Source organism: Scyliorhinus torazame, chromosome 5 (genome assembly GCF_047496885.1).
Source record: "Scyliorhinus torazame isolate Kashiwa2021f chromosome 5, sScyTor2.1, whole genome shotgun sequence".
NCBI lineage: Eukaryota > Metazoa > Chordata > Chondrichthyes > Carcharhiniformes > Scyliorhinidae > Scyliorhinus > Scyliorhinus torazame.
The window spans coordinates 120720554-120746228 of record NC_092711.1 but is presented as its reverse complement, the minus strand read 5'-3'; the positions used below and the strand labels follow the sequence as shown (position 1 = coordinate 120746228).

Here is a 25675-nt window from a genome sequence, read left to right as displayed (position 1 = left end):
GAGTGTGAGATCAGCTGTGATCTTATTAAATGGTGGAGCAGCTCAAAGGGCTGAACGGCTGACTCCTGTCCCTATTTTTTCTGTTCTGTTTGTTGGTAAAGATTTCCGGAATCTGTGTGACTGGAGAATCGCTGAGATACATAAAATCCTGGTTAGGCACCACCTGGACTGCTGTCATTTTTTTTTTTTAAATGCTGGAAATCTGCAGCATATTGGGCAAAGTCTCTGGAGAGATACAGAGTTAATGTTTCAGGTCAGCATGATCTTTCATAGATCAAGAATAGTGTCCCCATTAGGGACAAAGGGGGAAATCTGTGGGCGGAGCCAGAGGACCGTGGTCAGGTGTTGAACAAATACTTCACATCTGTCTTCACCCAAGAGAATGAGGAGGTAGATATGGAACTCGGGCAGAGAGACTGAGGTTCCTGAGCAAATTGACTTGGGGAGTGACATAGAATTGGAGGTATTGGCAGTCTTAAAAGTGGACAAAGCATGTCTTTTAGGACTTGTGGGAGGAAACCAGTGCACCCGGCTGAAACTGGCGCACCCAGCGGAAACCTACGCAGACACGGGGAGAACGTGCAGACTCCGCACAGACAATGACCCAAGCCAGGAATCGGACCCGGGAACCTGTGGCTGTGAAGCAACAGTGCTAACCACTGTGCTACCCTGCGCTGTATTCAAAAAGGCTAATGAAATGGTGGCATTTATGGCTAGAGGATTGGAGTATAAAGTCACAAGTTATGCTCCAGTTATACAAAACCCTGGGAAGACCCCACTTGGGGGCTGTGAGCAGTTCTGGACACCAAACCTCAGGAAGGATATTTTGGCCTTGGAGGGAGTGCAACACAGGTTTATTAAAACAATATCCCACAATATCTGGATTACGGGGCTTAAGTTAAGAGGAGAGATTACACAAATTGGGCCTGTTTTTGCTAGAATTTAGAAGGTTAAGGTGTAATCTGATTGAAGTATTTATGATATTAACAGGGAAAGACAGGGTAAATAAAGATAACCTATTTCCACTGGTTGGAGATTCTAAAACTCGGGATCATTGTCTAAAAATTAGGACTCGACTGTTCAGGAGAGATGTTGGGAAGAACCTCTTCACATACAGTGTGGGAGAGGTTTGGAACTCTCTCCCACAAACAGCAGGTGAAGCTGGTTCAGTTGTTAAGTTTAAATCTGAGTTTTGTTCAGCAAAGATATTCAGGGATATGGAGTTAGGTCACAGATCAGCCATGATCTCACTAAATGGCAGGACAGACTCGAGGGGCTGAATGGCCTACTCCTGTCCCGATGTTTAGGGGGCTGTTTAGCACAGGGCTAAATCGCTGGCTTTTGAAAGCACACCAAGGCAGGCCAGCAGCACGGTTCAATTCCCGTAACAGCCTCCCCGAACAGGCGCCGGAATTTCACAGTAACTTCATTGAAGCCTACTTGTGACAATAAGCGATTTTCATTTCATTTCATTTTCATGTGTATTTCTGTGATTCTGAAATTCAGACAACACCATGAAAGGGAAAGAGTTTGGATTAGATCTGAGTTAGTCCGAGCTGCAAACCATCCCTCCAGATCATTGCCCTTCATGGATTTAATGAAGGCCAAGGCAATAGTTGGATTATTGAAAGACTTGACTGAATTGTTGGATACTATTTTTCAGGTCTCAGGATAAAGCATAACGGAATTCACTCCCCACAGCCTTGAGCTGTCTTTGAACTTCATTGAAGCCTCGACGCTTCGTTTGTGTTGCTGAAAAGTCTTGAATCCTCCCTCCCTCCTGGGGCCAGCTGCCACCTCACCGTACCCATCTCCAGGACCTTCTGGCGATCTTTCCAGTTGTGGAAGTGAATGATTTCAGGCCTGGGATGAAAAATATCCCTCAGCCTCAAAGACAGGATACGATGCACCCTTTCTAATTTGAAACACCCAGGCTTCACATCCAGCTTGAGAAAATAATAATAATCTTTATTATTTTCACAAGTTCACACTGTAATGAGGTTACTGTGAAAATCCCCTAGTCGCCACACTCTGGCGCCTGTTCGGATGGACTGAGGGAGAATTCAGAATGTCCAATTCGCCTAACAAGCATGTTTTTTGGGACCAGTGGGAGGAAACCGGAGCACCCAGAGGAGACCCACGCAGACACGGGAGAACGTGCAGACTCCGCATAGACAGTGACCCAAGCCAAAAATTGAACCAGAGTCACTGATGCTGTGAAGCAACAGTGCTAGCCACTGCGCTACTGTGGCGCCCAGCATGGCAGCCAGTCCCGAAGACCCTAACGGGAGCCTTACCCTCCACACTTTCTGAAAGGCCGACGAATCGGATGTTCTTTGTCCGACCCTCGGTCCTCCAAATCCTCCAGGACCTCCGCCAGCCACTCGGCTGGTTTTCAAAGGACTGAATTTCGACAGAGACATCTTGCTGAACGTTCAGGTTCTCTCCTCCGGATCGTTGAGCCTCTTCATGGCGTTTTGCAGCTGGTCCTCATGAATACACAGATACTTTTTTTTTTTTTTTTTAATTTTTTAAATTCTCCTTTTTCACATTTTCTCCCAAATTCACACCCAACATTGAACAATAATCAATAATGAATGTAATGTCAATCCCCATATAAATAACAACGATCCCATCCTCCCACCAAACCCCAAACATTAGGCCGCATGTTAACATAAACAATTGGCAAAAAGGATCAGGAATCACCCATAGTCGCCATTAACACATACCACCCCCCCCCCCCCCCCCCCCCCCCACTGTTCGATGTGATCCAATTCATAATGAATAACGCCCATGAATTGTAGAACCCCTCCATCCTTCCCCTCAGTTCAAATTTGACCTATTCAAGCGTCAGGAATTCCAGCAGGTCCCCCCCGCCACACCAGGGCACATGGTGGAGATCTCTCAACCCTAATAGGATCCTCATTCGGGCAATCAACGAGGCGAAGGCTACAGCATCTGCCTCCGCGCCCGTTTCCAACCCCGGCTGGTCTGACACTCCGAATATGGCTTCCCGAGGGCCCAGGTCCAGCTTCACGTGCACCACTTTAGAGATTACCCTAAAAACCTCTGTCCAGTAATCCTCCAGCTTTGGGCAGGACCAAAACATATGAACGTGGTTTGTGGGACCCCCCCGGCACCCCTCTGCAACGTTCACACACATTTTCTACCCCCTCAAAGAGCCGGCTCATCCTCGCCCTTGTAAGATCCGCTCTATATACCACCTTCAGCTGTATCAGCCCCAACCTCTCACTCGAGATGGAGGCGTTCACCCTCCAAAGCACCTCACACCAGAACCTCTCCTCTATATCCTCTCCCAACTCTTCCTCCCACTTTGCCTTGATCCCTTCCAGTGGCGTCTTCTCCTCCTCCAAAATAGCCCTGTAAACCACTGACACTAACCCCTTCTCCAGTCCCCTGTCGTCAGCTCCTCCTCCAACAATGTGGAAGCTCTGCATCTCCTTTCTGGCAAAGTCTCGAACCTGCATGTATCTAAATATTTCCCCCTGCTCCAGCCCATACTTCGCTCCGAACTCCTTCAATCCAGCAATCCCACAAGAAACAAATCTTTTAGTGTCCTGATTCCTTTCTCCTCCCATCTCTGAAAATTTACATCCCACTTCCTTTGCTCAAATCTATGGTTCCCCCGCATTGGCATTTTGCTTGACCCCGCCCCCAACCTGAAGTGCTGTCGAAACTGCCTCCAAATTCTCAATAAATCTATTACTACCGGACTCCCTGAGTATCTCCCCGGGGCCATCGGGAGCGGCGCTGTCGCTAGCGCCTTCAATTCTGACCCCCAACCCAAACTCTCCTCCATTCTGACCCATTGGGAGTCAACCCCTCTGACCCAGCTCTGTACCTTCTCCACATTCGCCGTCCAGTAATAATACATCAGGTTCAGAAGACCCAAAGCCCCTGCCTGCCTTTCTCTCTGTAGTAGCACCTTTTAAAATCTGGCCACCTTCCCTCCCCATATGAGTGAGGTAATCATCCCTTCAATCTCTCTGAAAAATGCAGGAAAATTGGCAGGCATTGAAAAATAAACAGGAATTGTGGCAGCACATTCATTTTAACTGCCTCTACCCGACCCGTCAGTGACCGAGGGAGACCATCCTGTTGTGTTATATACTCTAGGATAACACAGGCTGCAACTCGATGTAGCTTTGACCAAAAGATACTCCAGACTTTGAAGTAAGTTCAATGTGATTTATTGAACCATCAGCACAGTTCTCTATGAGTTTGACTCTGCTGATAATCTTGCTATAGCAACTCAGTCTAACTAAGCAGTCTGCTCTAAACCACGTGGTGGGTGTGATGCTTCTGATCTGTCCCTGACCTACTCGCTAAGTGTCACCTGTGGAAAGAGACCGAGCTTGTGTGCCCTGTCCTTGTATATGGGTTGTGTAATGCTCCCTTGTGGTAGTGTCACCTCTGGGTGTCTTGACTGCCCATTGGTCGTGTCCTATTCTATGTGTTCATTAGCTGTATGTCTGCATGTCATGACGTCTCTGATGTTCCCCCTAGTGTTTACTTAGTCGTAGTATATTTACATGAACCCTTGTGTATTTACAGTGACGCATATCACCACACATCCCTCCTTGCTAGGTCAGCTTTCACCCTCCCCACCAAACTAGAAATGTTGCATCTACGGAGCGCCCCCCCCCCCCCCCCCCAATTCCGAGCAACCTGCACCCCCAGGTATCTAAAGTAAGTCCCTGCCTTACAGAATGGCAGCCCCCCCTCCCCCCCCACCCCCGGCCGAGACACCACAAAATATTTGTGTCTAGATTTAATTTGTACCCCGAGAAAGACCCAAACACCCGAAGCAGTTCCAGTATTTCCCCCTATTGACACACCCGGTTCCGACTCGTATAATAACAAGTCATCGGCATACCAGGATACCCGAAGCTCTATCCCCCCCACCGCACTATCCCTTTCCATACCTCCGAACTTCTGAATGCGATGGCCACTGGCTCAATCGCGAGGGCAAACAGCAGGGGGGGGACATAGGACATCCCTGCCTCGTCCCATGGTGGAGAGGAAGGTATTCTGAACTGATGTTATTTGTGCGCACAGTAACAAGTCTTACAACACCAGGTTAAAGTCCAACAGGTTTGTTTCAAACACTGGCTTTCGGAGCACTGCTCCTTCCTCCGGTGAATGCTGAGGAATTCCTTTCACCTGAGGAAGGAGCAGTGCTCCGAAAGCCAGTGTTTGAAACAAACCTGTTGGACTTTAACCTGGTGTTGTAAGACTTCTTACTGTGCTCACCCCAGCCCAATGCCGGCATCTCCACATCATAGTTATTTGTGCGGACACTGGCCCTCGGCTCCTTTACCCAGCCCACAATTCTGGTCCCATTCCAAACTGCTCTGGAACTGCCATCAGGTACCCCCATTCTATGAAATGAAAATCGCTTATTGTCACGAGTAGGCTTCAATGAAGTTACTGTGAAAAGCCCCTAGTCGCCACATTCCGGCGCCTGTACGGGGAGGCTGGTACGGAGGCTGGTCTACCCGGTCAAACGCCTTCTCGGCATCCAATGCTACAACCACCTCTGTTTCCTTCCCCTCCGCCGGTGCCATAACCACATTCAATACCCTCCTAATGTTCGAAAAGAGCTGCCTCCCTCTCTCAAACCCCGCCTGATCTTCACCTATCACCTTCAGGAGGCACTCCTCCAGCCTACCTGCCAGTACCTTTGCCAATATCTTTGCGTCCACGTTTAACAGTGATATGGGCCTATACGACCCACACTCCGCCGGACCCGTATTTTTCTTAAGTAACAGGGAAATCGATATACCTGCCCCACTCCCTATCGCCTCCTCAAACATCCCCACCATCAGCGGTACCAGCTTACTTCTGAATTTTTTATAATATTCCACCGGAAGCCACCTTCCCAGACTGCATCTCCCAATCTCATCTTTTATCTCCTGCTTCACTAACCCCCCTCTAATGTAGCCCTGTCCCCCTCCCCAAACCTCGGGTACTCCAGCCCATCTAGAAACTCTTGCGCCTCCCGGCCTCCCACAGGAGGCTCTGACCTGTACAACCTCTCATAGAATTCCTTAAAGACCTTGTTAATCTGATCTGGAGCAACCACCAACCTCCCTGCCCTGTCCCGCAGCTGGATAATTTCCCTTGCCGCAGTCACCCTATGGAGCTGACCCACCAACATACCTGTCTTCTCACCATGCTCGTAAACTGCGCCCCTTGCTCATCTCAATTGGCGTACCGCCTTCCTGGTTGAGCAAACAGATATTGAGTCAGCACACTCAGCCTCTGGTCACTAACACGGATAATGTCGGCAGTCATCATTTTCACCACATCCGAGAGAGCCCCAGAGAGCACGGGGTCGAGAGACCTCCTGAGGGTCAGGCCGCCATGTTGAAAATGTGGCTCCATTCCCGCTGAAAACACCTGTGCTGTTTATCAACGGATTCTTGATTTTTTTTTCAGCATAATCCTACCAAACCGAACCCTGAAGTCTTCCAGGGACACGATAACAAATATAAATTCAAGGATTAGGTAGATGAGTGCCAGGCAATCAGGATAGGTGTCATTATAGGTGAGTGGCACCAGCACCCATATCACAAACATTTTTTAAAAAATATATATTTATTAACGTTTTTTAACACAATTTTTCTCCCTTACAAACAATAACACCCCCCCCCCCCCGTAACCAAAAAAAAACGAGAAATCGCGCAGAGCAAGACATATACATGGCAAAATCTCTTGCTCATCCACCCTCCCAGGCAGTCCCCCCTTTTCCCTCCCCCCCCCCCCCCTCCCAGGACGACCCCCCCACCCCCCAAGGTTGCTGCTGCTGCTGACCGACCCTCCTCTAACGCTCCGCGAGATAGTCTAGGAACGGTTGCCGCCGCCTGTGGAACCCCTGCGCAGACCCTCTCAAGGCGAACTTAATCCTCTCCAACTTTATGAACCCAGCCATATCATTTATCCAGGCCTCCAGGCTGGGGTGTTCGCCTCCTTCCACATTAGCAAGATCCTTCGCCGGGCTACTAGGGACGCAAAGGCCAGAATGCCGGCCTCTTTCGCCTCCTGCACTCCCGGTTCGTCCACTACTCTGAATATTGCTAGCCCCCAGCTTGGCTTGACCCGGACTTTCACCACCTGAGATATTGCTCCCGCCACTCCTCTCGAGATCTCCTCCAGTGCCGGGCATGACCAAAACATATGGACATGGTTCGCCGGGCTCGCTGAGCACCTTCCACATCTGTCCTCTACCCCAAAGAACCTACTCAACCTCACCCCCGTCAAGTGCGCTCTGTGGACCACCTTAAATTGTATCAGGCTGAGCCTGGCACATGAGGAGGAGGAAATAACCCTACCTAGGGCATCAGCCCACAAACCTTCCTCGATCTCCTCCCCCAGCTCCTCCTCCCATTTACCCTTCAACTCTTCTACCAGCGCTTCCCCCTCTTCTTTCAACTCCTGGTGTATTTCCGACACCTTGCCCTCCCCGACCCATACACCCGAGATCACCTTATCTTGAACTTCTTGTGCCGGGAGCAACGGGAATTCCCTCACCTGTCGCCTCATAAAAGCCCTCACCTGTATATATCTAAAGGCATTTCCCGGGGGTAACTCGAACTTCTCCTCCAGTGCCCCTAGGCTCGCAAACGTCCCGTCGATGAACAGGTCCCCCATTCTTCCAATCCCTGCCCGATGCCAGCTCTGGAAACCCCCGTCCATCTTCCCCGGGACAAACCGGTGGTTACCCCTGATCGGGGACCACACCGATGCTCCCATTGCACCCCGGTGCCGTCTCCACTGGCCCCAGATCCTTAGCGTTGCCGCCACCACCGGGCTCGTGGTATACTTTGTCGGCGAGAGCGGCAGTGGTGCCGTCACCAACGCCCCCAGGCTCGTTCCTTTACAGGACGCCATCTCCATCCTCTTCCATGCCGCCCCCTCTCCCTCCATAACCCACTTGCGGATCATCGCCACATTTGCTGCCCAGTAGTAGCACCCCAGGTTTGGCAGCGCCAACCCTCCTCGGTCCCTACTGCGTTCCAGGAACCTTCTCCTTACTCTCGGGGTCTTATTCGCCCACACAAACCCCATAATACTCCTGCCTACTCTCTTAAAAAAGGCCTTGGTGATCACGATGGGAAGGCACTGAAACACAAACAGAAACCTCGGAAGGACCACCATTTTGACCGACTGCACTCTACCCGCCAGCGAGAGCGGTAACATGTCCCATCTTTTGAAATCCTCCTCCATTTGCTCCACCAACCTCGTCAGATTCAGTTTATGTAGGGTCCTCCAACTCCTGGCTATCTGGATCCCCAGATACCGAAAGCTCCCCTCCGCCCTCCTCAGCGGTAGGTCCCCTATCCCTCTTTCTTGGTCCCCGCCTGTAATACAAAGAGCTCACTCTGCCCTACATTGAGCTTATCGCCCGAAAACTCCCCAAACTCCCTTAGAGTCTGCATGACCTCCACCATCCCCTCCATTGGATCCGCCACCTACAGCAACAGGTCATCCGCATATAGCGACACCCGATGCTCTTCTACCCCTCGGACCACCCCCCTCCATTTATTAGACTCCCTCAATGACATGGCCAATGGTTCGATCGCCAATGCGAACAACAGGGGGGACAGGGGGCACCCCTGCCTCGTCCCTCGGTACAGTCGAAGGTACTCCGACCTCCGCCGGTTCGTCACTACACTCGCCATCGGGGCTCTGTAAAGGAGCTTAACCCTACCCCGAACCCAAACCTACGCAACACCTCCCAGAGGTACTCCCACTCTACTCGGTCAAAGGCCTTCTCCGCCTCCATAGCTGCCACTATCTCCGCCTCTCTCCCCTCCGATGGCATCATTATCATGTTTAAGAGCCGCCGCACATTGATGTTTAGTTGCCTGTCCTTTACAAATCCCGTCTGGTCCTCGTGGATTACCCCCGGGACACAGTCCTCGATCCTCGAGGCCAGCACTTTTGCATCCACATTGAGGAACGAGATCGGCCTGTACGATCCACATTGCAGTGGGTCCTTGTCCCACTTTAGGATCAAAGAAATTGTCGCTTCCGACTTTGTCGGGGGCAGGGTCCCCTCCTCTCTTGCCTCATTAAAGGTCCTCACCAGTAGCGGGGCCAACAGGTCTGCGTACTTCCTGTAGAACTCCACCAGGAATCCGTCCGGTCCCGGGGCCTTCCCCGCCTGCATGCTCCCCAAACCCTTGCTCAGCTCCTCCAACCCAAATGGTGCCCCAAACCAGCCACCTCTTGCTCCTCCACCCTCGGGAATCTCAGCTGATCTAGGAATCGTCTCATCCCCTCTTCCCCTGCTGGGGGCTGGGATCTGCACAGCTCTTCATAAAAGGCCTTGAATACCTCGTTTATTTTCATCGCACTCCGAACCGTGGCTCCCCTTCCATCTTTGTCTCCCCCTATTTCCCTCGCTGCCATCCTCTTACGGAGCTGGTGTGCCAGCATCCGACTAGCCTTTTCCCCATACTCGTAGGTCGCCCCCTGCGCATTCCTCCACTGTGCCTCCGCCTTCCCTGTGGTCAACAGGTCAAACTCCGTCTGGAGCCGTTGTCTTTCCCCAAGTAATCTTTCCTCCGGGGCCTCTGCGTATCTCCTGTCCACTATCAAAATCTCCCTCACTAACCACTCCCTTTCCATACCCTCTGTCTTCTCCCTATGAGCCCTAATGGAAATTAGCTCTCCCCTGATCACCGCCTTCAACGCCTCCCATACCACCCCCACCCGCACCTCCCCGTTGTCGTTGGCCTCCAAGTACCTTTCGATACACCCCCTCACCTTCCCACACACCACCTCGTCCGCCAGCAGTCCCACATCCAGCCGCCACAACGGGCGTTGGTCCCTCTCCTCTCCCAGCTCCAGTTCCACCCAGTGTGGGGCATGGTCCGAAACGGCTATAGCCGAATATTCCGTCCCCTCCACCCTCTGGATGAGCGCCCTACCCAGAACAAAGAAATCTATCCGGGAGTAGGCTTTGTGCACATGGGAGAAGAAAGAAAATTCCCTGGCCTGCAGCCTTGCAAACCGCCATGGGTCCACTCCCCCCATCTGATCCATAAACCCCCTAAGTACCTTGGCCGCCACCGGCCTCTTTCCAGTCCTTGATTTGGAGCGGTCCAGTGCTGGATCCAACACTGCATTGAAGTCCCCTCCGATTATCAGGCCTCCTATCTCCAGGTCCGGAATGCGCCCCAACATGCGCTTCATGAATCCTGCATCATCCCAGTTCGGGGCATTTACGTTTACCAACACCACCCACGTCCCTTGCAGCCTACCGCTCACCATTACATATCGCCCTCCATTGTCCGCCACAATAGTCTTGGCCTCAAATGACACCCGCTTTCCCACCAATATTGCCACCCCTCTATTCTTCGCGTCCAGTCCCGAGTGGAATACCAGTCCTACCCATCCCTTTCTTAACCTGACCTGGTCCGCCACCTTCAGATGTGTGTCCCATTCCCTTTCGGCCAGTGCAGCAGCAACCCTCTTTCCCCCCCCCCACCCCCCCCCCCCCCCCCCGCTAGACCCCTGCCCCTGTCTAGCTTTTTTGCTCCCCCCATGTCACTCCCGTAAGTCAGCTGACGCCTGCTGACCCCGGCTTCCCCCGCCGTCCCATTGACCTCCCCGCGTGGGAGTCTCCCAATCCATATGCATTCCTAAGTTCCCCTTCCCGCCATTCTTCCCGCGTGCGGGAAAAAACCCCGTGCTTTCCAAAGCCCGCTCCGCCCCCTCTGGCGCAGCTCCTGTCGCGGCCTTGTCTCTCTCCCCCAGCCCATGTAACATTTCCTGCATGTAATTGACCCCCTATATACAACAACCATCACACATCAAACCCCAAAACATCCCGGCGACCCTCACAAACCCTCAGTTAGAGTACAACTTTTCGGCTTGTACAAAGGTCCACGCCTCCTCAGGCGTTTTGAAGTAATAGTGTTGGCCCTTGTATTTGACCCACAGTCGCGCTGGCTGCAGCATTCCGAATTTCACTTCTTTCCGGTACAACGCCGCTTTGGCCCGGTTGAAACCCGCTCTCCGCTTTGCAACCTCCGTTCTCCAGTCCGGGTATATTCGGATCTCTGCATTGTCCCACTTACTGCTCTGCTCCTTCTTGGCCCATCTCAGGACCCACTCTCTGTCCGTGAACCGGTGGAACCTCACCACCATCGCCCTTGGCGGCTCATTTGCCTGGGGCTTCTTCGCCAGCACCCGATGTGCCCCGTCCAACTCCAGCAGCCTCGAAGGGGCCTTCGTGCCCATCATCGTCTCGAGCATCGTGCTCGCGTATGCCCCGGCATCAGCCCTCTCCACTCCCTCAGGGAGACCCAGGATTTGCAGATTCTTTCTCCTCGACCTGTTCTCCAGGTCTTCGAGTCTTCCCGCCCACCTCTTGTGTAGCGCCTCGTTTAGCTCCACTCTCACCGCCAGGCCCACGAGCGCGTCCTCGTTCTGACTGACTCTTTTCTGTACCTCCTGGATCTTAGCTTCGTGGGCCTTCTGCGTGATCCCAAGTCCTTCAATTGCCGAAAGCATAGGCGCCAACATCTCTGCGCATCTCCTCGCGCTGCTCCTCGAAGCAGCGCTTGATGAACTCCTGCAGCTCCCCGTTGTCCCTGGCCGCCGCCATTTTGTTTTCTTTCCCTCGCTTCTCCCGTTGCTCCAGTGCCGCTCCTTTGGCCGTTACACTTCTGGTCCGTTTCATAGAAGTTGGCAGTGTTTGCTTCACCAGTCTGCCCCAAAAAGTCTATGGAAACTCCTGAAAAAGGTCTGAGAGTCGGTTCCAGACGGGAGCTGCCGAATGCACGACCTACTCCTCCATGTCCGCCACCGGAAGCCTCGTCCCTGCTTCTTCAATGGCCTTGGTAGATCTTTTCACAGTTGTTCCCTCTGCTGCTAGAATTCACCTTTGATAGAGTCAAGTCAGATTGCAGCTTTAAGCTTGCCCTTCCCCTGCCTGCATGCTGGAAGAGGCCTCTGTCTATTGCTGCAGCTCAAGCCAAATCCTTCACTGTTTCTGCCGGGTCTGGCAGCCAAAAGACACAACATTCCTGGGGGACACCGTCAGGGGAATGCTGCAGTCTTCTTCCCACACCGGGAAATGTCAAACAAATGCCATGGGGGCCCTGTAAAAGAGCCCAAAAGTCCGTTCAAAGCGGGAGCTACCGAATATGCGGCCTAGCTCTGCATAGCCGCACCCGGAACCCCCCATATCACAAACCTGACAGCCCCCCCCCCAGACAGACTTCTGATTGAGGGTTATGGGGAACTGACAGGTAAATGGAGAGAAAGCTATGATGAGGGGGATTTCTTTACTCGAGGATGTGGTGAAGGTTTGGAATTCTCTACCCCGAGGATTCTGGAGCTTCAGTCGTCAAGTATTTTCAAGACACAGACTGATAGGTTTCTAGATATTGTAGAAATGGGGGATAGTGTGGGGAAAACGGTGCTGAGGTAGATCGGCCAATGATCCCATTGAATGGTGCAGCAGGCTCGATGGGCCGAATGGCCGACTTCAGCTCATATTTGATGTGACCTCCTGGACAGGAAGCTGTGAGCTTGGATCTGTCAATCAGCCTGAATCAGCACCATCGGGAGAATGAGAAGGGTGAATACTGTAGTGTGGCGACCAGGGGATTTTCACAGGAACTTTATTGTAGTGTTGATGTAAGCGTTGATGTGAGAATAATAAAGATTATTATGATTAGATACAGCAAAGTGGGAATGGAGGGAGTGTGTGGGGTGGAGATTTACCGCTTTTGGGGAATAAGAGAGGAAAAAAATGTGACACAGAAACTAGAATTGTCTGTTCTGAGTTTCTATCCTGTACTGACCGTGATGAATTTTGTAAAATGTTTTTACAGGGTATTAGATGAGGAGGAATTACAGACTCTGAGAGTCTGTAATCTGAGAGGTTACGTCTCGATCTGACAGTCACTTCCATCCTTGGAACCTGAATATCATCGGCCTTGGAATCAAGAAGGAGAAATGTTTGCCCGAACTGTCTTCTAAAGATTTCAAACATCAGTGTGACTGGAAAAGCACCGAGACCCACACAACACACACCCGAGTGAGAGAGTTCCAGTGAACTGACTGGAAACATCAGTGTGACTGGAAAAGCACCGAGGCCTGAAAAACATCACAGCATTCGGAGCGGGAAGAGACCGTACCCCTGTTGTGTCTGTGGACCAGGCTTCAACTGATTGTCCAACCTGGAGAGACATGTGGGGACCCAAAACATGGAGAAACCGTGGAAATGTGGGGACTGTGGGAAGGGATACCGAGTCCCATCTCAGCTGGAGATTCATCGACGCAGTCACACGGGGGAGAGGCCGTTCACCTGCTCTCAGTGTGGGAAGGGATTCATTGAATCATCCACCCTGCGGACACACCAGCGGGTTCACACTGGGGAGAGGCCGTTCACCTGCTCTCAGTGTGGGAAAGGGTTCCGTGATTCATCCAACCTGTGGACACACCAGCGAGTTCACACTGGGGAGAGGCCATTCACCTGCTCTCAGTGTGGGAAGGGATTTACTCGGTTATCCAACCTGCAGAATCACCAGCGAGTTCACACTGGGGAAAGGCCGTTCACCTGCTCTCAGTGTGGGAAAGGATTTACTCAGTTATCCAACCTGCAGAGACACCAGCGAGTTCACACTGGGGAAAGGCCGTTCACCTGCTCTCAGTGTGGGAAAGGATTTACTCAGTTATTCAACCTGCAGACACACCAGCGAGTTCACACTGGGGAGAGGCCATTCACCTGCTCTCAGTGCGGGAAAGGATTTACTCAGTTATCCAACCTGCAGACACACCAGCGAGTTCACACTGGGGAGAGGCCGTCCACCTCTCAATGTGAGACGGGATTTCATGTTTCACCACACCTGCTGTGACGCCAACAATTTCACAATTGATTACAGGGGTTGGATTCTGCTGTTATTGTTTCTGCTCTACACCCAGGACTGCATTTTGTTCATCCTGACAGGTGGTCAGTGGGGATGGTCGGAGGGTTTCTTTCTGCTGGACTGGCCGGTCTCACCACTTTGCCTCCAGCGGGCTGATGCCTTGTTGCTAATACCTGGCTTCAAATTGCACAAGGATCACAGAGTGAAAGCGTGTTTGGAAGTTTGAAGATATTTAGTTTCCATTTATGTTTTGAACCCTCCCAAAGTCATGTTGCCATGGAGATGGGCCCTGGTGGTTACATGTTTCTTTTTGTTTAATTTATCTGGGTGTTCCTCACAGAAGAAAACTAGCAGGATGTGAGGGGCAAGTTGTCTGAGGTGGTCTGGGAACTGATTGGTACAGGGAACACCTAATATTTAAGGAATTATTACATATTTATCAGGGGTTGGTTAGCTCAGTTGGCTGGACGGCTGGTTTGTGATGCAGAGCAAGGCCAACAGTGAGGATTCAACTCCTGTACAGGCTGAGTTTATTCATGAAGGCCCCGCCTTCTCAACCAGGCCCCTCGCCTGAGGTGTGCTGACCCTCAGGTTAAATCACCTCCAGTCAGCTCTCTCTCTGTCAAAGGAGAGCAGGTCCTCTGGGATTTTTGCAACTTTTATTTCACACATATACAACAAATATAGATTCCTTTCAGGAATAAAAATCCAACTGGAAAAATAATGCAACTGTAGCGAACAAGAAAAGTTAAAGATTCCATGAGACCACTATAATTCAGCAAAGGAGGATCAAGAAACTGATGAGAGCAAACAGGCGAGAAACATAAAAACCGACTGGAAAAGCTTTGACAGGAATGTGAAAAGGAAAAGATTAGGAAAGACCAATGTGGGTCCATTCCAGGCAGAGACAGGAGAGTTTATAATGGGGAGTAAGGAAATGGCAGAGAAACTAAACAATGTGTGCCTGTCTTCACAGAGGAAGATACAGAAATTGTCCCCAAAACACCAGAGAACCAAGGGACTGGCAGAGATTAGTATTGGTGAAAAAGTCGTACTGGAGAAATTAATCGGATTGAAAGTGAATAAATCCCCAAAAGCTGATGATCTACATCCCAGAGTGTTGAACAAGGTGGCTGCAGAGATCTCTATTCCTCATTCTAAATTCTCCTGACTCTATCTGGAACGGACAAACCTTTGTCTGAGCCAAACGTTTCCTTTTTACGTAGCCACAGAAGCTTTAACAGTCCATTTTTATGTATTTTGCTAGTTCGCTTCTATTCTATTCTCTCGTTTTTTTCCTCAGTGTCTTGGTCGAAGAACTGAAGTAAATCCTCAGGAATGAATCACTTTGGACAGGTTCTGAAACAATTGAGTTTCAACTTCCAGGACAGAGTAACTATAATTGTGGAGTGTGATTCCAGGTCATGTAAAAGGGCAAATTTCTATTTTATAGTTTAATGTGTAGGTTTCGAGTTGAAGTAGCTTCTAGTTTATTTCTTTGTTGCATAAAAGTCATAACCTGAAGTCCCGTCATATGATCCTTTAATTTGTTGACTGGGAATTTGATTTTTTATTAAAAGTTGCTGACCTTTACAGAAATCCTAATACACAAGTCTTGTCTTCCTGTTTGACTGGCGGGGATCTTTCTGTCTCTATTGCTCGTGTCAACGACAGCCAGGTGATGGAGCTGAGGGGTGAATTTAGCTGAGAATATCGGGGCCTGTTCTCCAGCAGGGGAACTACCATGGGCGTCGCTAATAGAGACAGGAAGGTGCTGGAGGCCTGACTGAAATGAAAATCGCTTATTGTCACAGGTAGGCTTCAAATGAAGTTACTGTGAAAAGTCCCTAGTCACCATATTCCGTCGCCTGTTCGGGGAGGCTGGTACGGGAATTGAACCGTGCTGCTGGCCTGCCTGGGTCTGCTTTCAAAGCCAGCGATTTAGCCCTGTGCCAAACCAGCCCCTGAACCTACTTCGCCCTGGATCCCGCGAGATTTAACTTGTGCAACAACCTACCATGCGGTACCTTGACAAAGCCTGTGCTAAAGTCCATGTAGACTATGTCGACTGCACTGCCCTCATCTACCTTCCAAAAATTCAAATCAAATTCGTGAGATGTGATTTTCCACTCCAAGCCATGCTGACTGTCCCTAATCAGTCCTTGCCTCTAAATGTCTGTAGATCCTGTCTCTCAGAATACCTTCAAACAACTTATCCACCACAGACGTTAGGTTCACCGGTCTGTAGTTCCCAGGCTTTTCCCTCTGGCCTTTCTTAAACAAAGGCACAACATTTGCTACCCTCCAATCTTCAGGCACCTCACCTGTGGCTGTCGACAATTCAAATATCTCTGCTAGGGGACCCGCAATTTCCCCCCCTAGCCTCCCACAACGTCCTGGGATACATTTTATCAGGTCCCGGGGATTTATCTACCTGGATGCGCTTTAAGCTTGATCTAACCCCATTCCCCCACTCCACTTTGTGGGTAATCTGCGATCCCAAAACCAAATTTTAAGTCCCAGCTCCCCATACCTTCCATACTGTCTCTACTAGCCTTGGCATCCAGGGATGGTTTTGCGAACCTGCCTGTGTATCTGCACCTGGCAGTGTTTGATGATAGAGAGTAACTGAAGCTATACTCTGTATCTAACCCTGTGTTGTACCTGTCCTGGGAGTGTTTGATGGGGACAGTGCAGAGGAGGATGTATGTTGTATCTAACCTTGTGCTATACCTATTGTGGGAGTGTTTGATGGGGACAGCATCGAGGGATATTTACTCTGTTTCTAACACTATTTTGTATCTGCCTTGGGAGTGTTTCATGGGGCAATGTAGAGGGAGCTGTGCTGTAACTGATTGGAGAATGTTTCAAGTTGGCACTTGGTACTCAGATTTTCCAGTCCAGACATCCTTCACTTTAAAAATAAAATTTCATTCTGAGATAAGAGAAACCATCACCGGTTTCCCCCCCCACCCCCCCCCCCCCCCCCCCCCCCCCCCACACACACACACGCCACAGGCCCAGAGGGACAGTGAGAGTCCTGAACATTGTTGAACAGTCAGATTGATATTTCATATACATCTTTTACTGTTTCATAGACTCCCTATAGTGCAGAAGGAGGCCATTTGGCCCATCGAGTCTGCAGCGACCCTCCAATACGGCACCCCACTCAGGACCACTCCTCCACCCTATCCCCGTAACCCCACCTAACCTTTGGACACTCAGGGGAAATCTTTTAGAATGGCCAATCCACCTAACCTGCGTGTCTTTGGACTGTGGGAGGAAACCGGAATACCCGGAAAGAACCCACGCAGACACTGGGAGAAAGTGCAAACTCTACAGAGTCACCCAAGGCTGGAATCAAACCCCCTCCCTCTGATCTCCAGTCAGCCTCTGTTCAAATGAAAAGAGCCCCAGTTTCTCTAATCTCTCCTGGTAACTAAAGCCTCTCTTCCCTGGGATCATCTCAGTGAATCTCTTCTACACCCTCTCCATGGCCTTGACATCCTTCCTGGTGTAAGATCACCAAATCCTGATCTGATATTCCAACTGCAGCCTAACCAATGATTTGAACAGATTTACATGACCTCTGTCCTTTTGTACCCCACACCTAGAATTATAAAACCTTGGATCCCATGTGTTTTTTAAACACTTTATCAACTTGTCCTCCCACATTTAAAAGTTTGTGTATCTGAACTCCTTTTAGGGTTTTGGAGACATTAACATAACATGGCTGAAATACATTGACATCCAATGTCTGATATAATGTGTGTTATGGGAGAGAGAAGTTTAGTTTGAGTTCGAAACTCAAGCAGGCGCATCACTGCAGACAGATCACCGTGGAAATGCTGATAAGACATTCCATCCCACAGAATCGACTCATTGGAAACTAATCGGATCGGGGAGAGGACAGAGTTTGTCTGTTATTAACCTCAACATAAACTTAAACCAGAGTGCACAATGGAACAGATTAAATTCTAATGTGTGATGTTTATAGCTACAGTAATGGAATTATCAGAAATAATAGAATTAACAGGCAGGGTAGTTTAGGGAAAATGAGGAAATTACTGAAGAAATGTAACTGCTGGGAACCAAGAATGTGTCCTTGTAAACCACAGATTAGAGAAATTCCTGCTGTCTTTTCCTCACTTGCTGCATGAACTGTGTTCCGTACTGGGCACCAAACCTCAGGAAAGATACATTGCACTTGGTAACAGTCCAGTACAGATTGACCATGAAGAAGTGAGGCTGGTGAACTGAGTGACTCCCCTCCCACACACTGAGAACATTAACGGTCGCTCCTCAGTGTGAACAGGTCGATGAATCTCCAGGTCTGATTAAATCTATTCCACAGTCCCCAGATTTCCAAGGTTTCTTCCAGCGAGACTACATATCGTTCGAAAGGTCAGACCATCGGCTAAAACGTCATCCACATTCCGAACACGTGAACTGTTTCTCCCACATTGAACAGGGTCTTTGAACAAAGAACAATACAGCACAGGAAACAGGCCCTTCGGCCCTCCAAGCCTGTACAGGTCATGATACCAACCTTTGCCAAAACCCTCAGCACATCCTTGTGCTGTATCCCTCTATATCCATCCTAGCCATGTGTTTGTCAAGATGCCTTTTGAACGCTGTTAAGGTATCTGCTTCCACAACCTCACCGTGGCAATGCATTCCAGGGACTCACCACCCTCTGCGTAAAATAAACTGCCTCGCACATCTCCACTAACTTTGCCCCAGGGACCTTAAACCTATGACCCCTGGTGACTGACCCCTCCACCCTGGGAAAGAGCCCTCACATTTCCACACTTTCTCCATGGTGCCGGTGTCCTTGTGTCTCTCCAGGTTGGATGATCAGTTGAAGCCTTGTCCACACACAGAACAAGTGCACGGTGTCTCCCTGCTGTGAATGGTATGATTCTTTTTTTAGGCTGTATAACTGGTTAAAGTTATTTCCACAGTCTGTTCACTGGATCAGACAGATGGGTGACTGCTAGAAAGGGTAGGCAGGTGGTGCAGGAATCCCCTATGGCTGCCCCCCTCTCTAACAGGTATACCGTTTTGGATACTGTTGGGGAGGGATAGCCCAGTGGGGAAAACAACAACAGCAGCCTGAACAGTGGCTCTGCTGCTCAGCAGGGGAGGGCAAAGTGCAGGAGATCGATAGTTATAGGGGACTCTAGAGGAAGGGGCACAGACAGGCAGGAAAGAGACTCCAGGATGGTATGTTGCCTCCCTGGTGCCAGGGTCCAGGATGTCTCTGAGCGAACACAGGACATCCTGAAGGGGGTGAACAGCCACTGGGATCTCCTCCGGGGCAGGTGTGACCTGTACAAGAAGGACGTGTTGCATCTAAACTGGAGGGGCACCAATATCCTGGTTCCGAGGTTTGCTAGAGTCACTCGGGAGGATTTAAACTAGTATGGCAGGGGGGTGGAAACCAGAGCGCTAGCGTAGAAGGTGTAATAACTGAAGGGGAATTGGAGAACAAAAATAAGAGAACTACATCACCCTGTCTGCTCAAACACAGTGGTTTGAAGTGTATTTGCTTCAACGCCAGAAGTAGAGCGGGGAGGCAGATGAAAGAGTGCCTGCCTATCCACTCTATCCATGACCCTCATAATCTTGTCGACCTCTTTCAGGTCACCCCTCAACCTCCGTCGTTCTAATGAAAACCGTCCGAGTCTATTCAGCCTCTCCACATCGCTAACACCCCCCTGACTAGGCAACATCCTGGTAAACCTTCCTCTGCACCCTCTCCAAAGCCGCCGCATCCTTCTGGTACTGTGGCGACCAGAATTGTGGACAATATTCCAAGTGTTGCCTTAACAAAGTTCGATTCAACCGTAGCACGACTTGCCAGTTTTTATACTTGATGCCCCGTCCAATGAAGGCAAGCATTCCATATGCTTTCTTGAGTACCTTGTCCATTTGTGCTGCCAACGTCAAAGATCTGTGCACATGCACACACAGATCGCTCTGACTTTCTATATTCCTAGGGGTTTTGCCATTTACGGTATATTTCCCCTCAATGTAATAATATTCCCCTTAACCAGAAATGCTACTCCCCCACCCCTTTTACATCCCCCTCTATCACTCCTGAAGCATCTATATCCTCCAACGTTCAGCTGCCAATCCTGCCCTTCCTTTAAACATGTTTCTGTGATAGCCACAACATCGTAATTCCAAGCACTAATAAGTACTCTAAGTTCATCTGCCTCCCCACTATACATCTGGCGTTGAAACAAATACACTTCAAACCACTGTGTTTCAGCAGACAGGGTGATGTAGTTCTCTTATTTTTGTTCTCCAATTCCCCTTCAGTTATTACACCTTCTACGCTACCGCTCTGGTTCCCACCCCCCTGACATACTAGTTTAAATCCTTCCGAGTGACTCTAGCAAACCTCGGAACCAGGATATTGGTGCCCCTCCAGTTAAGATGCAACATGTCCTTCTTGTACAGGTCACATCTGCCCCGGAGGAGATCCCAGTGGCTTTTCACCCTCCCCCTTCAGGATGTCCTGTGTTCGCTCAGAGACATCCTGGACCCTGACACCAGGGAGGCAACATACCATCCTGGAGTCTCTTTCCTGTCCAGATAAGCACCTGTCTGTGCCCCTTCCTATAGAGTCCCCTATAAATATCGCTCTCCTGCACTTTGCCCTCCCCTGCTGAGCAGCAGAGCCACTGTTCAGGCTGCTGTTGTTGTTTTCCCCACTGGGCTATCCCTCCCCAACAGTATCCAAAACGGTACACCTGTTAGAGAGGGGGGCAGTCATAGGGGATTCCTGCACTGCCTGCCTTCCCTTTCTAGCAGTCACCCATCTGTCTGATCCAGTGAACAGACCGTGCAAATAACTTTAACCAGTTATACAGCCTAAAAAAGAATCACACCATTCACAGCAGGGAGACACCGTGCACGTGTTCTGTGTGTGGACAAGGCTTCAACTGATCATCCAACCTGGAGAGACACAAGGACATCGGCACCATGGAGAAAGTGTGGAAATGTGGGGACTGTGGGAAACGGTTCAGATGTTCAGCTCAGCTGGAAAATCATTGACGCAGTCACACTGGGGAGAAGCCAATCATCTGCTGTGTGTGGGAAGGGATTCAGTAGGTCAGCCAGCCTCATGTCACACCAGCAAATTCACACTGAGGAAAGCCATTCAGCTGCACTCACTGTGAAAAGAGGTTCAGGCGGTCATCTAACCTCAATGTACACCAACATGTTCATACTGTGGAAAGACCGTTCACTTGCTCCGTGTGTGGGAAGAGATTCATTCATTCATCCAGCCTTCTGATACACAAGCAAATACACACAGAGGAGAATCCACTTACTTGTACTCAGTGTGGGGAGAATTTCAGACAGTCATCCATTCTCATTGCACACCAACATATTCACACTGGGGAAAGGCTGTTCATCTGCTCTGTATGTGGGAAGAGATACTCAGTCCGGCAACCTGCTGTTTGTTACACACATGTACTCACACAGGGGAGACACCATTCATCTGCTCTGTATGTGGGAAGAGATACTCAGTCCGGCAACCTGCTGTTTGTTACACACATGTACTCCCACAGGGGAGACACCATTCATCTGCTCTGTATGTGGGAAGAGATACTCTCAGTCACTTAACCTCTTGACACATCAACAGCTTCATCGGTGACTGACGAGACTGAACAAAGAGCAAAGAAAAGTACAGCACCGGAACAGGCCCTTCGGCCCTCCAAGCCCGTGCCGACCATGCTACCCGACTAAACTACAATCTCCTACACTTCCTGGGTCCGTATCCCTCTATTCATGTATTTGTCAAGATGCCCCTTAAATGTCACTATCGTCCCTGCTTCCACCACCTCCTCCGGTAGCGAGTTCCAGGCACCCACTACCCTCTGTGTAAAAAACTTGCATCGTACATCTACTCTATACCTTGCCCCTCGCACCTTAAACCTATGCCCCCTAGTAATTGACCCCTCTACCCTGGGAAAAAGCCTCTGACTATCCACTCTGTCTATGCCCCTCATAATTTTGTAGACCTCTATCAGGTCATCTCTCCGTCCAAGTCTCCAAACAATCTAAATCCTGCTGTATCCTCTGACAGTCCTCATCGCTATCCGGAATTCCACCAACCTTTGTGTGGCCTGCAAACTTACTAATCAGACCAGTTACATTTTCCTCCAAATCATTTATATATACTACAAACAGCAAAGGTCCCAGCACTGATCCCTGCGGAACACCACTCGTCACCGCCCTCCAATTAAAAAAGCACCCTTCCATTGCTACTCTCTGCCTTCTATGCCAGTTCTGTATCCACCTTGCCAGCTCACCCCTGATCCCATGTGACTTCACCTTTTGTACCAGTCTACCATGAGGGAAGTCCATAGACGACATCCACTACCCTACCTGCATCAATCATCTTTGTGACCTCTTCGAAAAACTCTATCAAGTTAGTGAGACACGACCTTCCCTTCACAAAACCATGCTGCCTCTCACTAATATGTCCATTTGCTTCCAAATGGGAGTAGATCCTGTCTTGAAGAATTGTCTCCAGTAATTTCCTTACCACTGACATAAGGCTCACTGGCCTATAGTTCCCTGGATTATCATTGCTACCCTTCTTAAACAAAGGAACAGCGTTGGCTATTCTCCAGTCCTCCGGGTCATCACCTGAAGACAGTGAGGATCCAAACATTTCTGTCAAGGCCTCAGCAATTCCCTCTCTCGCCTCCTTCAGTATTCTACGGTAGATCCCATCCGGCCCTGGGGACTTATCTACCTTAATATTTTTCAAGATGCCCAACACCTCGTCTTTTTGGATCTCAATGTGACCCAGGCTGTCTACACACCCTTCTCCAGACTCAACATCCACCAATTCCTTCTCTTTGGTGAATACTGATGCAAAGTATTCATTTAGTACCTGGCCCATTTCCTCCGGCTCCACACATAGATTCCCTTGCCGATCCTTCAGTGGGCCAACCTTTTTCCTGGCCACCCTCTTGCTTTTTATGTACGTGTAAAAAGCCTTGGGATTTTCCTTAACCCTCTTGGCCAATGACTTTTCGTGACCCCTTCTAACCCTCCTGAATTCTTGCTTAAGTTCCTTCCTACTTTCCTTATATTCCACACAGGCTTTGTCTGTTCCCAGCCTTCTAGCCCTGACAAATGCCTCCTTTTTCTTTTTGACGAGGCCTACAATATTTTTCGTCATCCAAGGTTCCTGAAATTTGCCGTATTTATCCTTCTTCCTCACAGGAACATGCCGGTCCTGAATTCCTTTCAACTAACACTTGAAAGCCTCCCACATGTCAGATGTTGATTTTTCACAGGCTTTTCACAGTAACTTCATTTGAAGCCTACTTGTGACAATAAGTGATTTTCATTTTAATTTTAATTTCATTTTCAAATAAAACCGTAAAATATTTTACAGGCTAATCAATAGAAATTTAATCAATCAACATTGTTACTGATGAAGTTTGGAAGTCACTCAGTTGAATCATTTCTGACACAGCAGCAGCAACATTTGGTAAAGGTGGAACCCACAACAAAGACTGGTTTGAGACCCACTCAGCAGAGATGACATCTGTCGTTGAAGCAAAAAGCAAAGCCTACCCGATGCCATCATAAACCCAAGAGCTAGAACAGTGCATCACTTGGGACTTGAACATTGCCAAGACCATTGTGTAAAAGATGGAGATGCTGTGCAAATGAACACTGGAGCAGCCCACATCTAGGAATCTGAAACAAAAGATGGTTTCATGTTTCTTTTGGTTTCAGATTCCAGCATCCGCAGTAATTTGCTTTTATCAAGAACTGCCTTTGATTATGGATTATTTTTTAAAATGTATTTAATAACTGGGTGCTGCCTTCTCTGTCTCTGAATTTACTCCACTCCTGTTCACTCCCCACTTATGTAATAAGCATTGCCATTAGGATGGCACGGTAGCACAGTGGTTAGCACCGTTGCTTCACAGTGCCAGGGTCCCAGGTTTGATTCCCGCTTGGGTTACCGTCTGTGCAGAGTCTGCACATTCTCCCTGAAAGACTTGCTTGTTGAAAGACACCTTCATGACCTGCTCCTCCTCTGTTGTTAGGTTGTCGGCTGTACCTCATTTCGAGGATGACATCTACTCAGGGTCATGTGTTTTCTTGTGTGTCTTTCTGACATTGGAGAAGGTGTTTCTCGACCCGCAAATCTTTGGCAGAGATCTCTCTCTGCCTCTTCATTGAGGCATTGGAATTCAAAAGTAATAATAACAATATTTATTATTGTCACAAGTAGGCTTACATTATCACTGCAATGAAGTTACTGTGAATATCCCCTAGTCGCCAGACTCCGGCGCCTGTTCGGGTGAAATCAGAATGACCAATTCACCTAACAAGCAAGTCTTTCGGGGAGAATGTGCAGACTCTGCACAGACAGTAAACCAAGCGGGTATCGAACCTGGGACCCTGGTGCTGTGAAGCAACAGTGCTAACCACTGTCCTATCGTACCGTCATAGTGATGCAGTTTGATGGGCACGCTGTCATGATAGTGACTGATTGGCAGCAAACTCTTGCCAGTCATTACGGTCAATGTTTATTACATAAGTGGGGAGTGAACAGGCAGGAGTGGAGTACATTCAGAGACAGGCAAGGCAGCACCCAGTTATTAGCCTTGGCCAGAACATCAGCTTTTTCAGCATTGTTTCTCCAGAGTTATTAAAGCTTTTGATTGTCTCACAGGAAGGAAACAAGGTTCAGGTGCTGATGGAGACATCGTGCATCCTCAGCCATCAATCGTAATTATATATAAAATCGAGGATTTGAAATATGTGAAGGTACAATCGATCAGTTTGCAGATGGAAAATTGTTGGTGTGGAAACTAGTGAGGCAAAAGCCTTAAATTATGGGATGATACAGATGGGCTGGTTATATGGGCAGAATAGTGGCAGATTGAATTTAACCAGGAAAAGTGGTAGCTCTTGTACAGAGTCAGTACAGACATGATGTACGGGTGACTTCCATCAGTGCTGGATCATTTTAGATAACACTGAACATTCAGTATCACGAGCAAGAGGGAAGAATATGGAGGAAATACTGATTCTGGGATTGAACCCAACAAGAATTTGCATCTTCTGGGGAGGAGAGGAAGGATCCATTGGGGAAAAAAACCTTAAGTTCTGCACTGTTCCACAGGAGAGCAGCATTTAATTATTTTGAGAAATGAAGAATAGCAGAATATGCATTGATAATTTGTTTGATTATTTTATTGGTAATCACGTTATTTTGTATTAACTGCTTGCGTTGTCAATGGTTCTTACCCAACATTCCCTGCGTCTGTGAATGTGCCCTATTCACTCCACAGGAGCCCAGTGCGCAGTCGCAACGCTGGGCGTATCTGGAGCATGCGCAATGTCACTTTGCTCGGAGGTCTGCGAGTGCGGGAGTGGTTGATTTGGGCGGTGAGAGTTGGTGAGGCGGAGGGAGGAATGGAGCCGGGAGTCGGGGTGGGGAGGCAGTGAAGGCTTCATAAACACCTCCTGCAAATCCTGCGTTTGCAGCTGCGGAGCTTTTGTCCTGTATCAGGCCCAGTTACACGGCCGCCATCTTTGTTCAGCAGAGCGGCTGAGGGGTCATCTTGATGACGTAACAGAGGCGGTGCTTCCGTATCCTGGTGACCAGGAGAGAAAATCATTGTCTCGATGATTGACAGGCCCCTCCAGAGGACCATGTGTGGCAATCTGAAGAACAGAAGAATAATAACATCAGAATTAGCAGCAGA

At 49.4% G+C, this 25675-nt stretch overlaps 2 protein-coding genes across 2 annotated transcripts in view; one reads left to right on the top strand and one right to left on the bottom strand.

Annotated features, from left to right (window-relative positions):
* LOC140421746 (uncharacterized) overlaps positions 1-25675 on the bottom strand; it is a 237590-nt gene that overhangs the window by 167736 nt on the left and 44179 nt on the right. The gene's annotated exons all lie outside the window — the stretch shown is intronic.
* On the top strand, positions 12935-15492 carry LOC140421766 (uncharacterized). Its single transcript, XM_072506631.1, has one exon. The coding sequence runs from the start codon at positions 13251-13253 to the stop codon at positions 13899-13901; it is 651 nt and encodes a 216-aa protein (XP_072362732.1). The 5' UTR covers positions 12935-13250; the 3' UTR covers positions 13902-15492.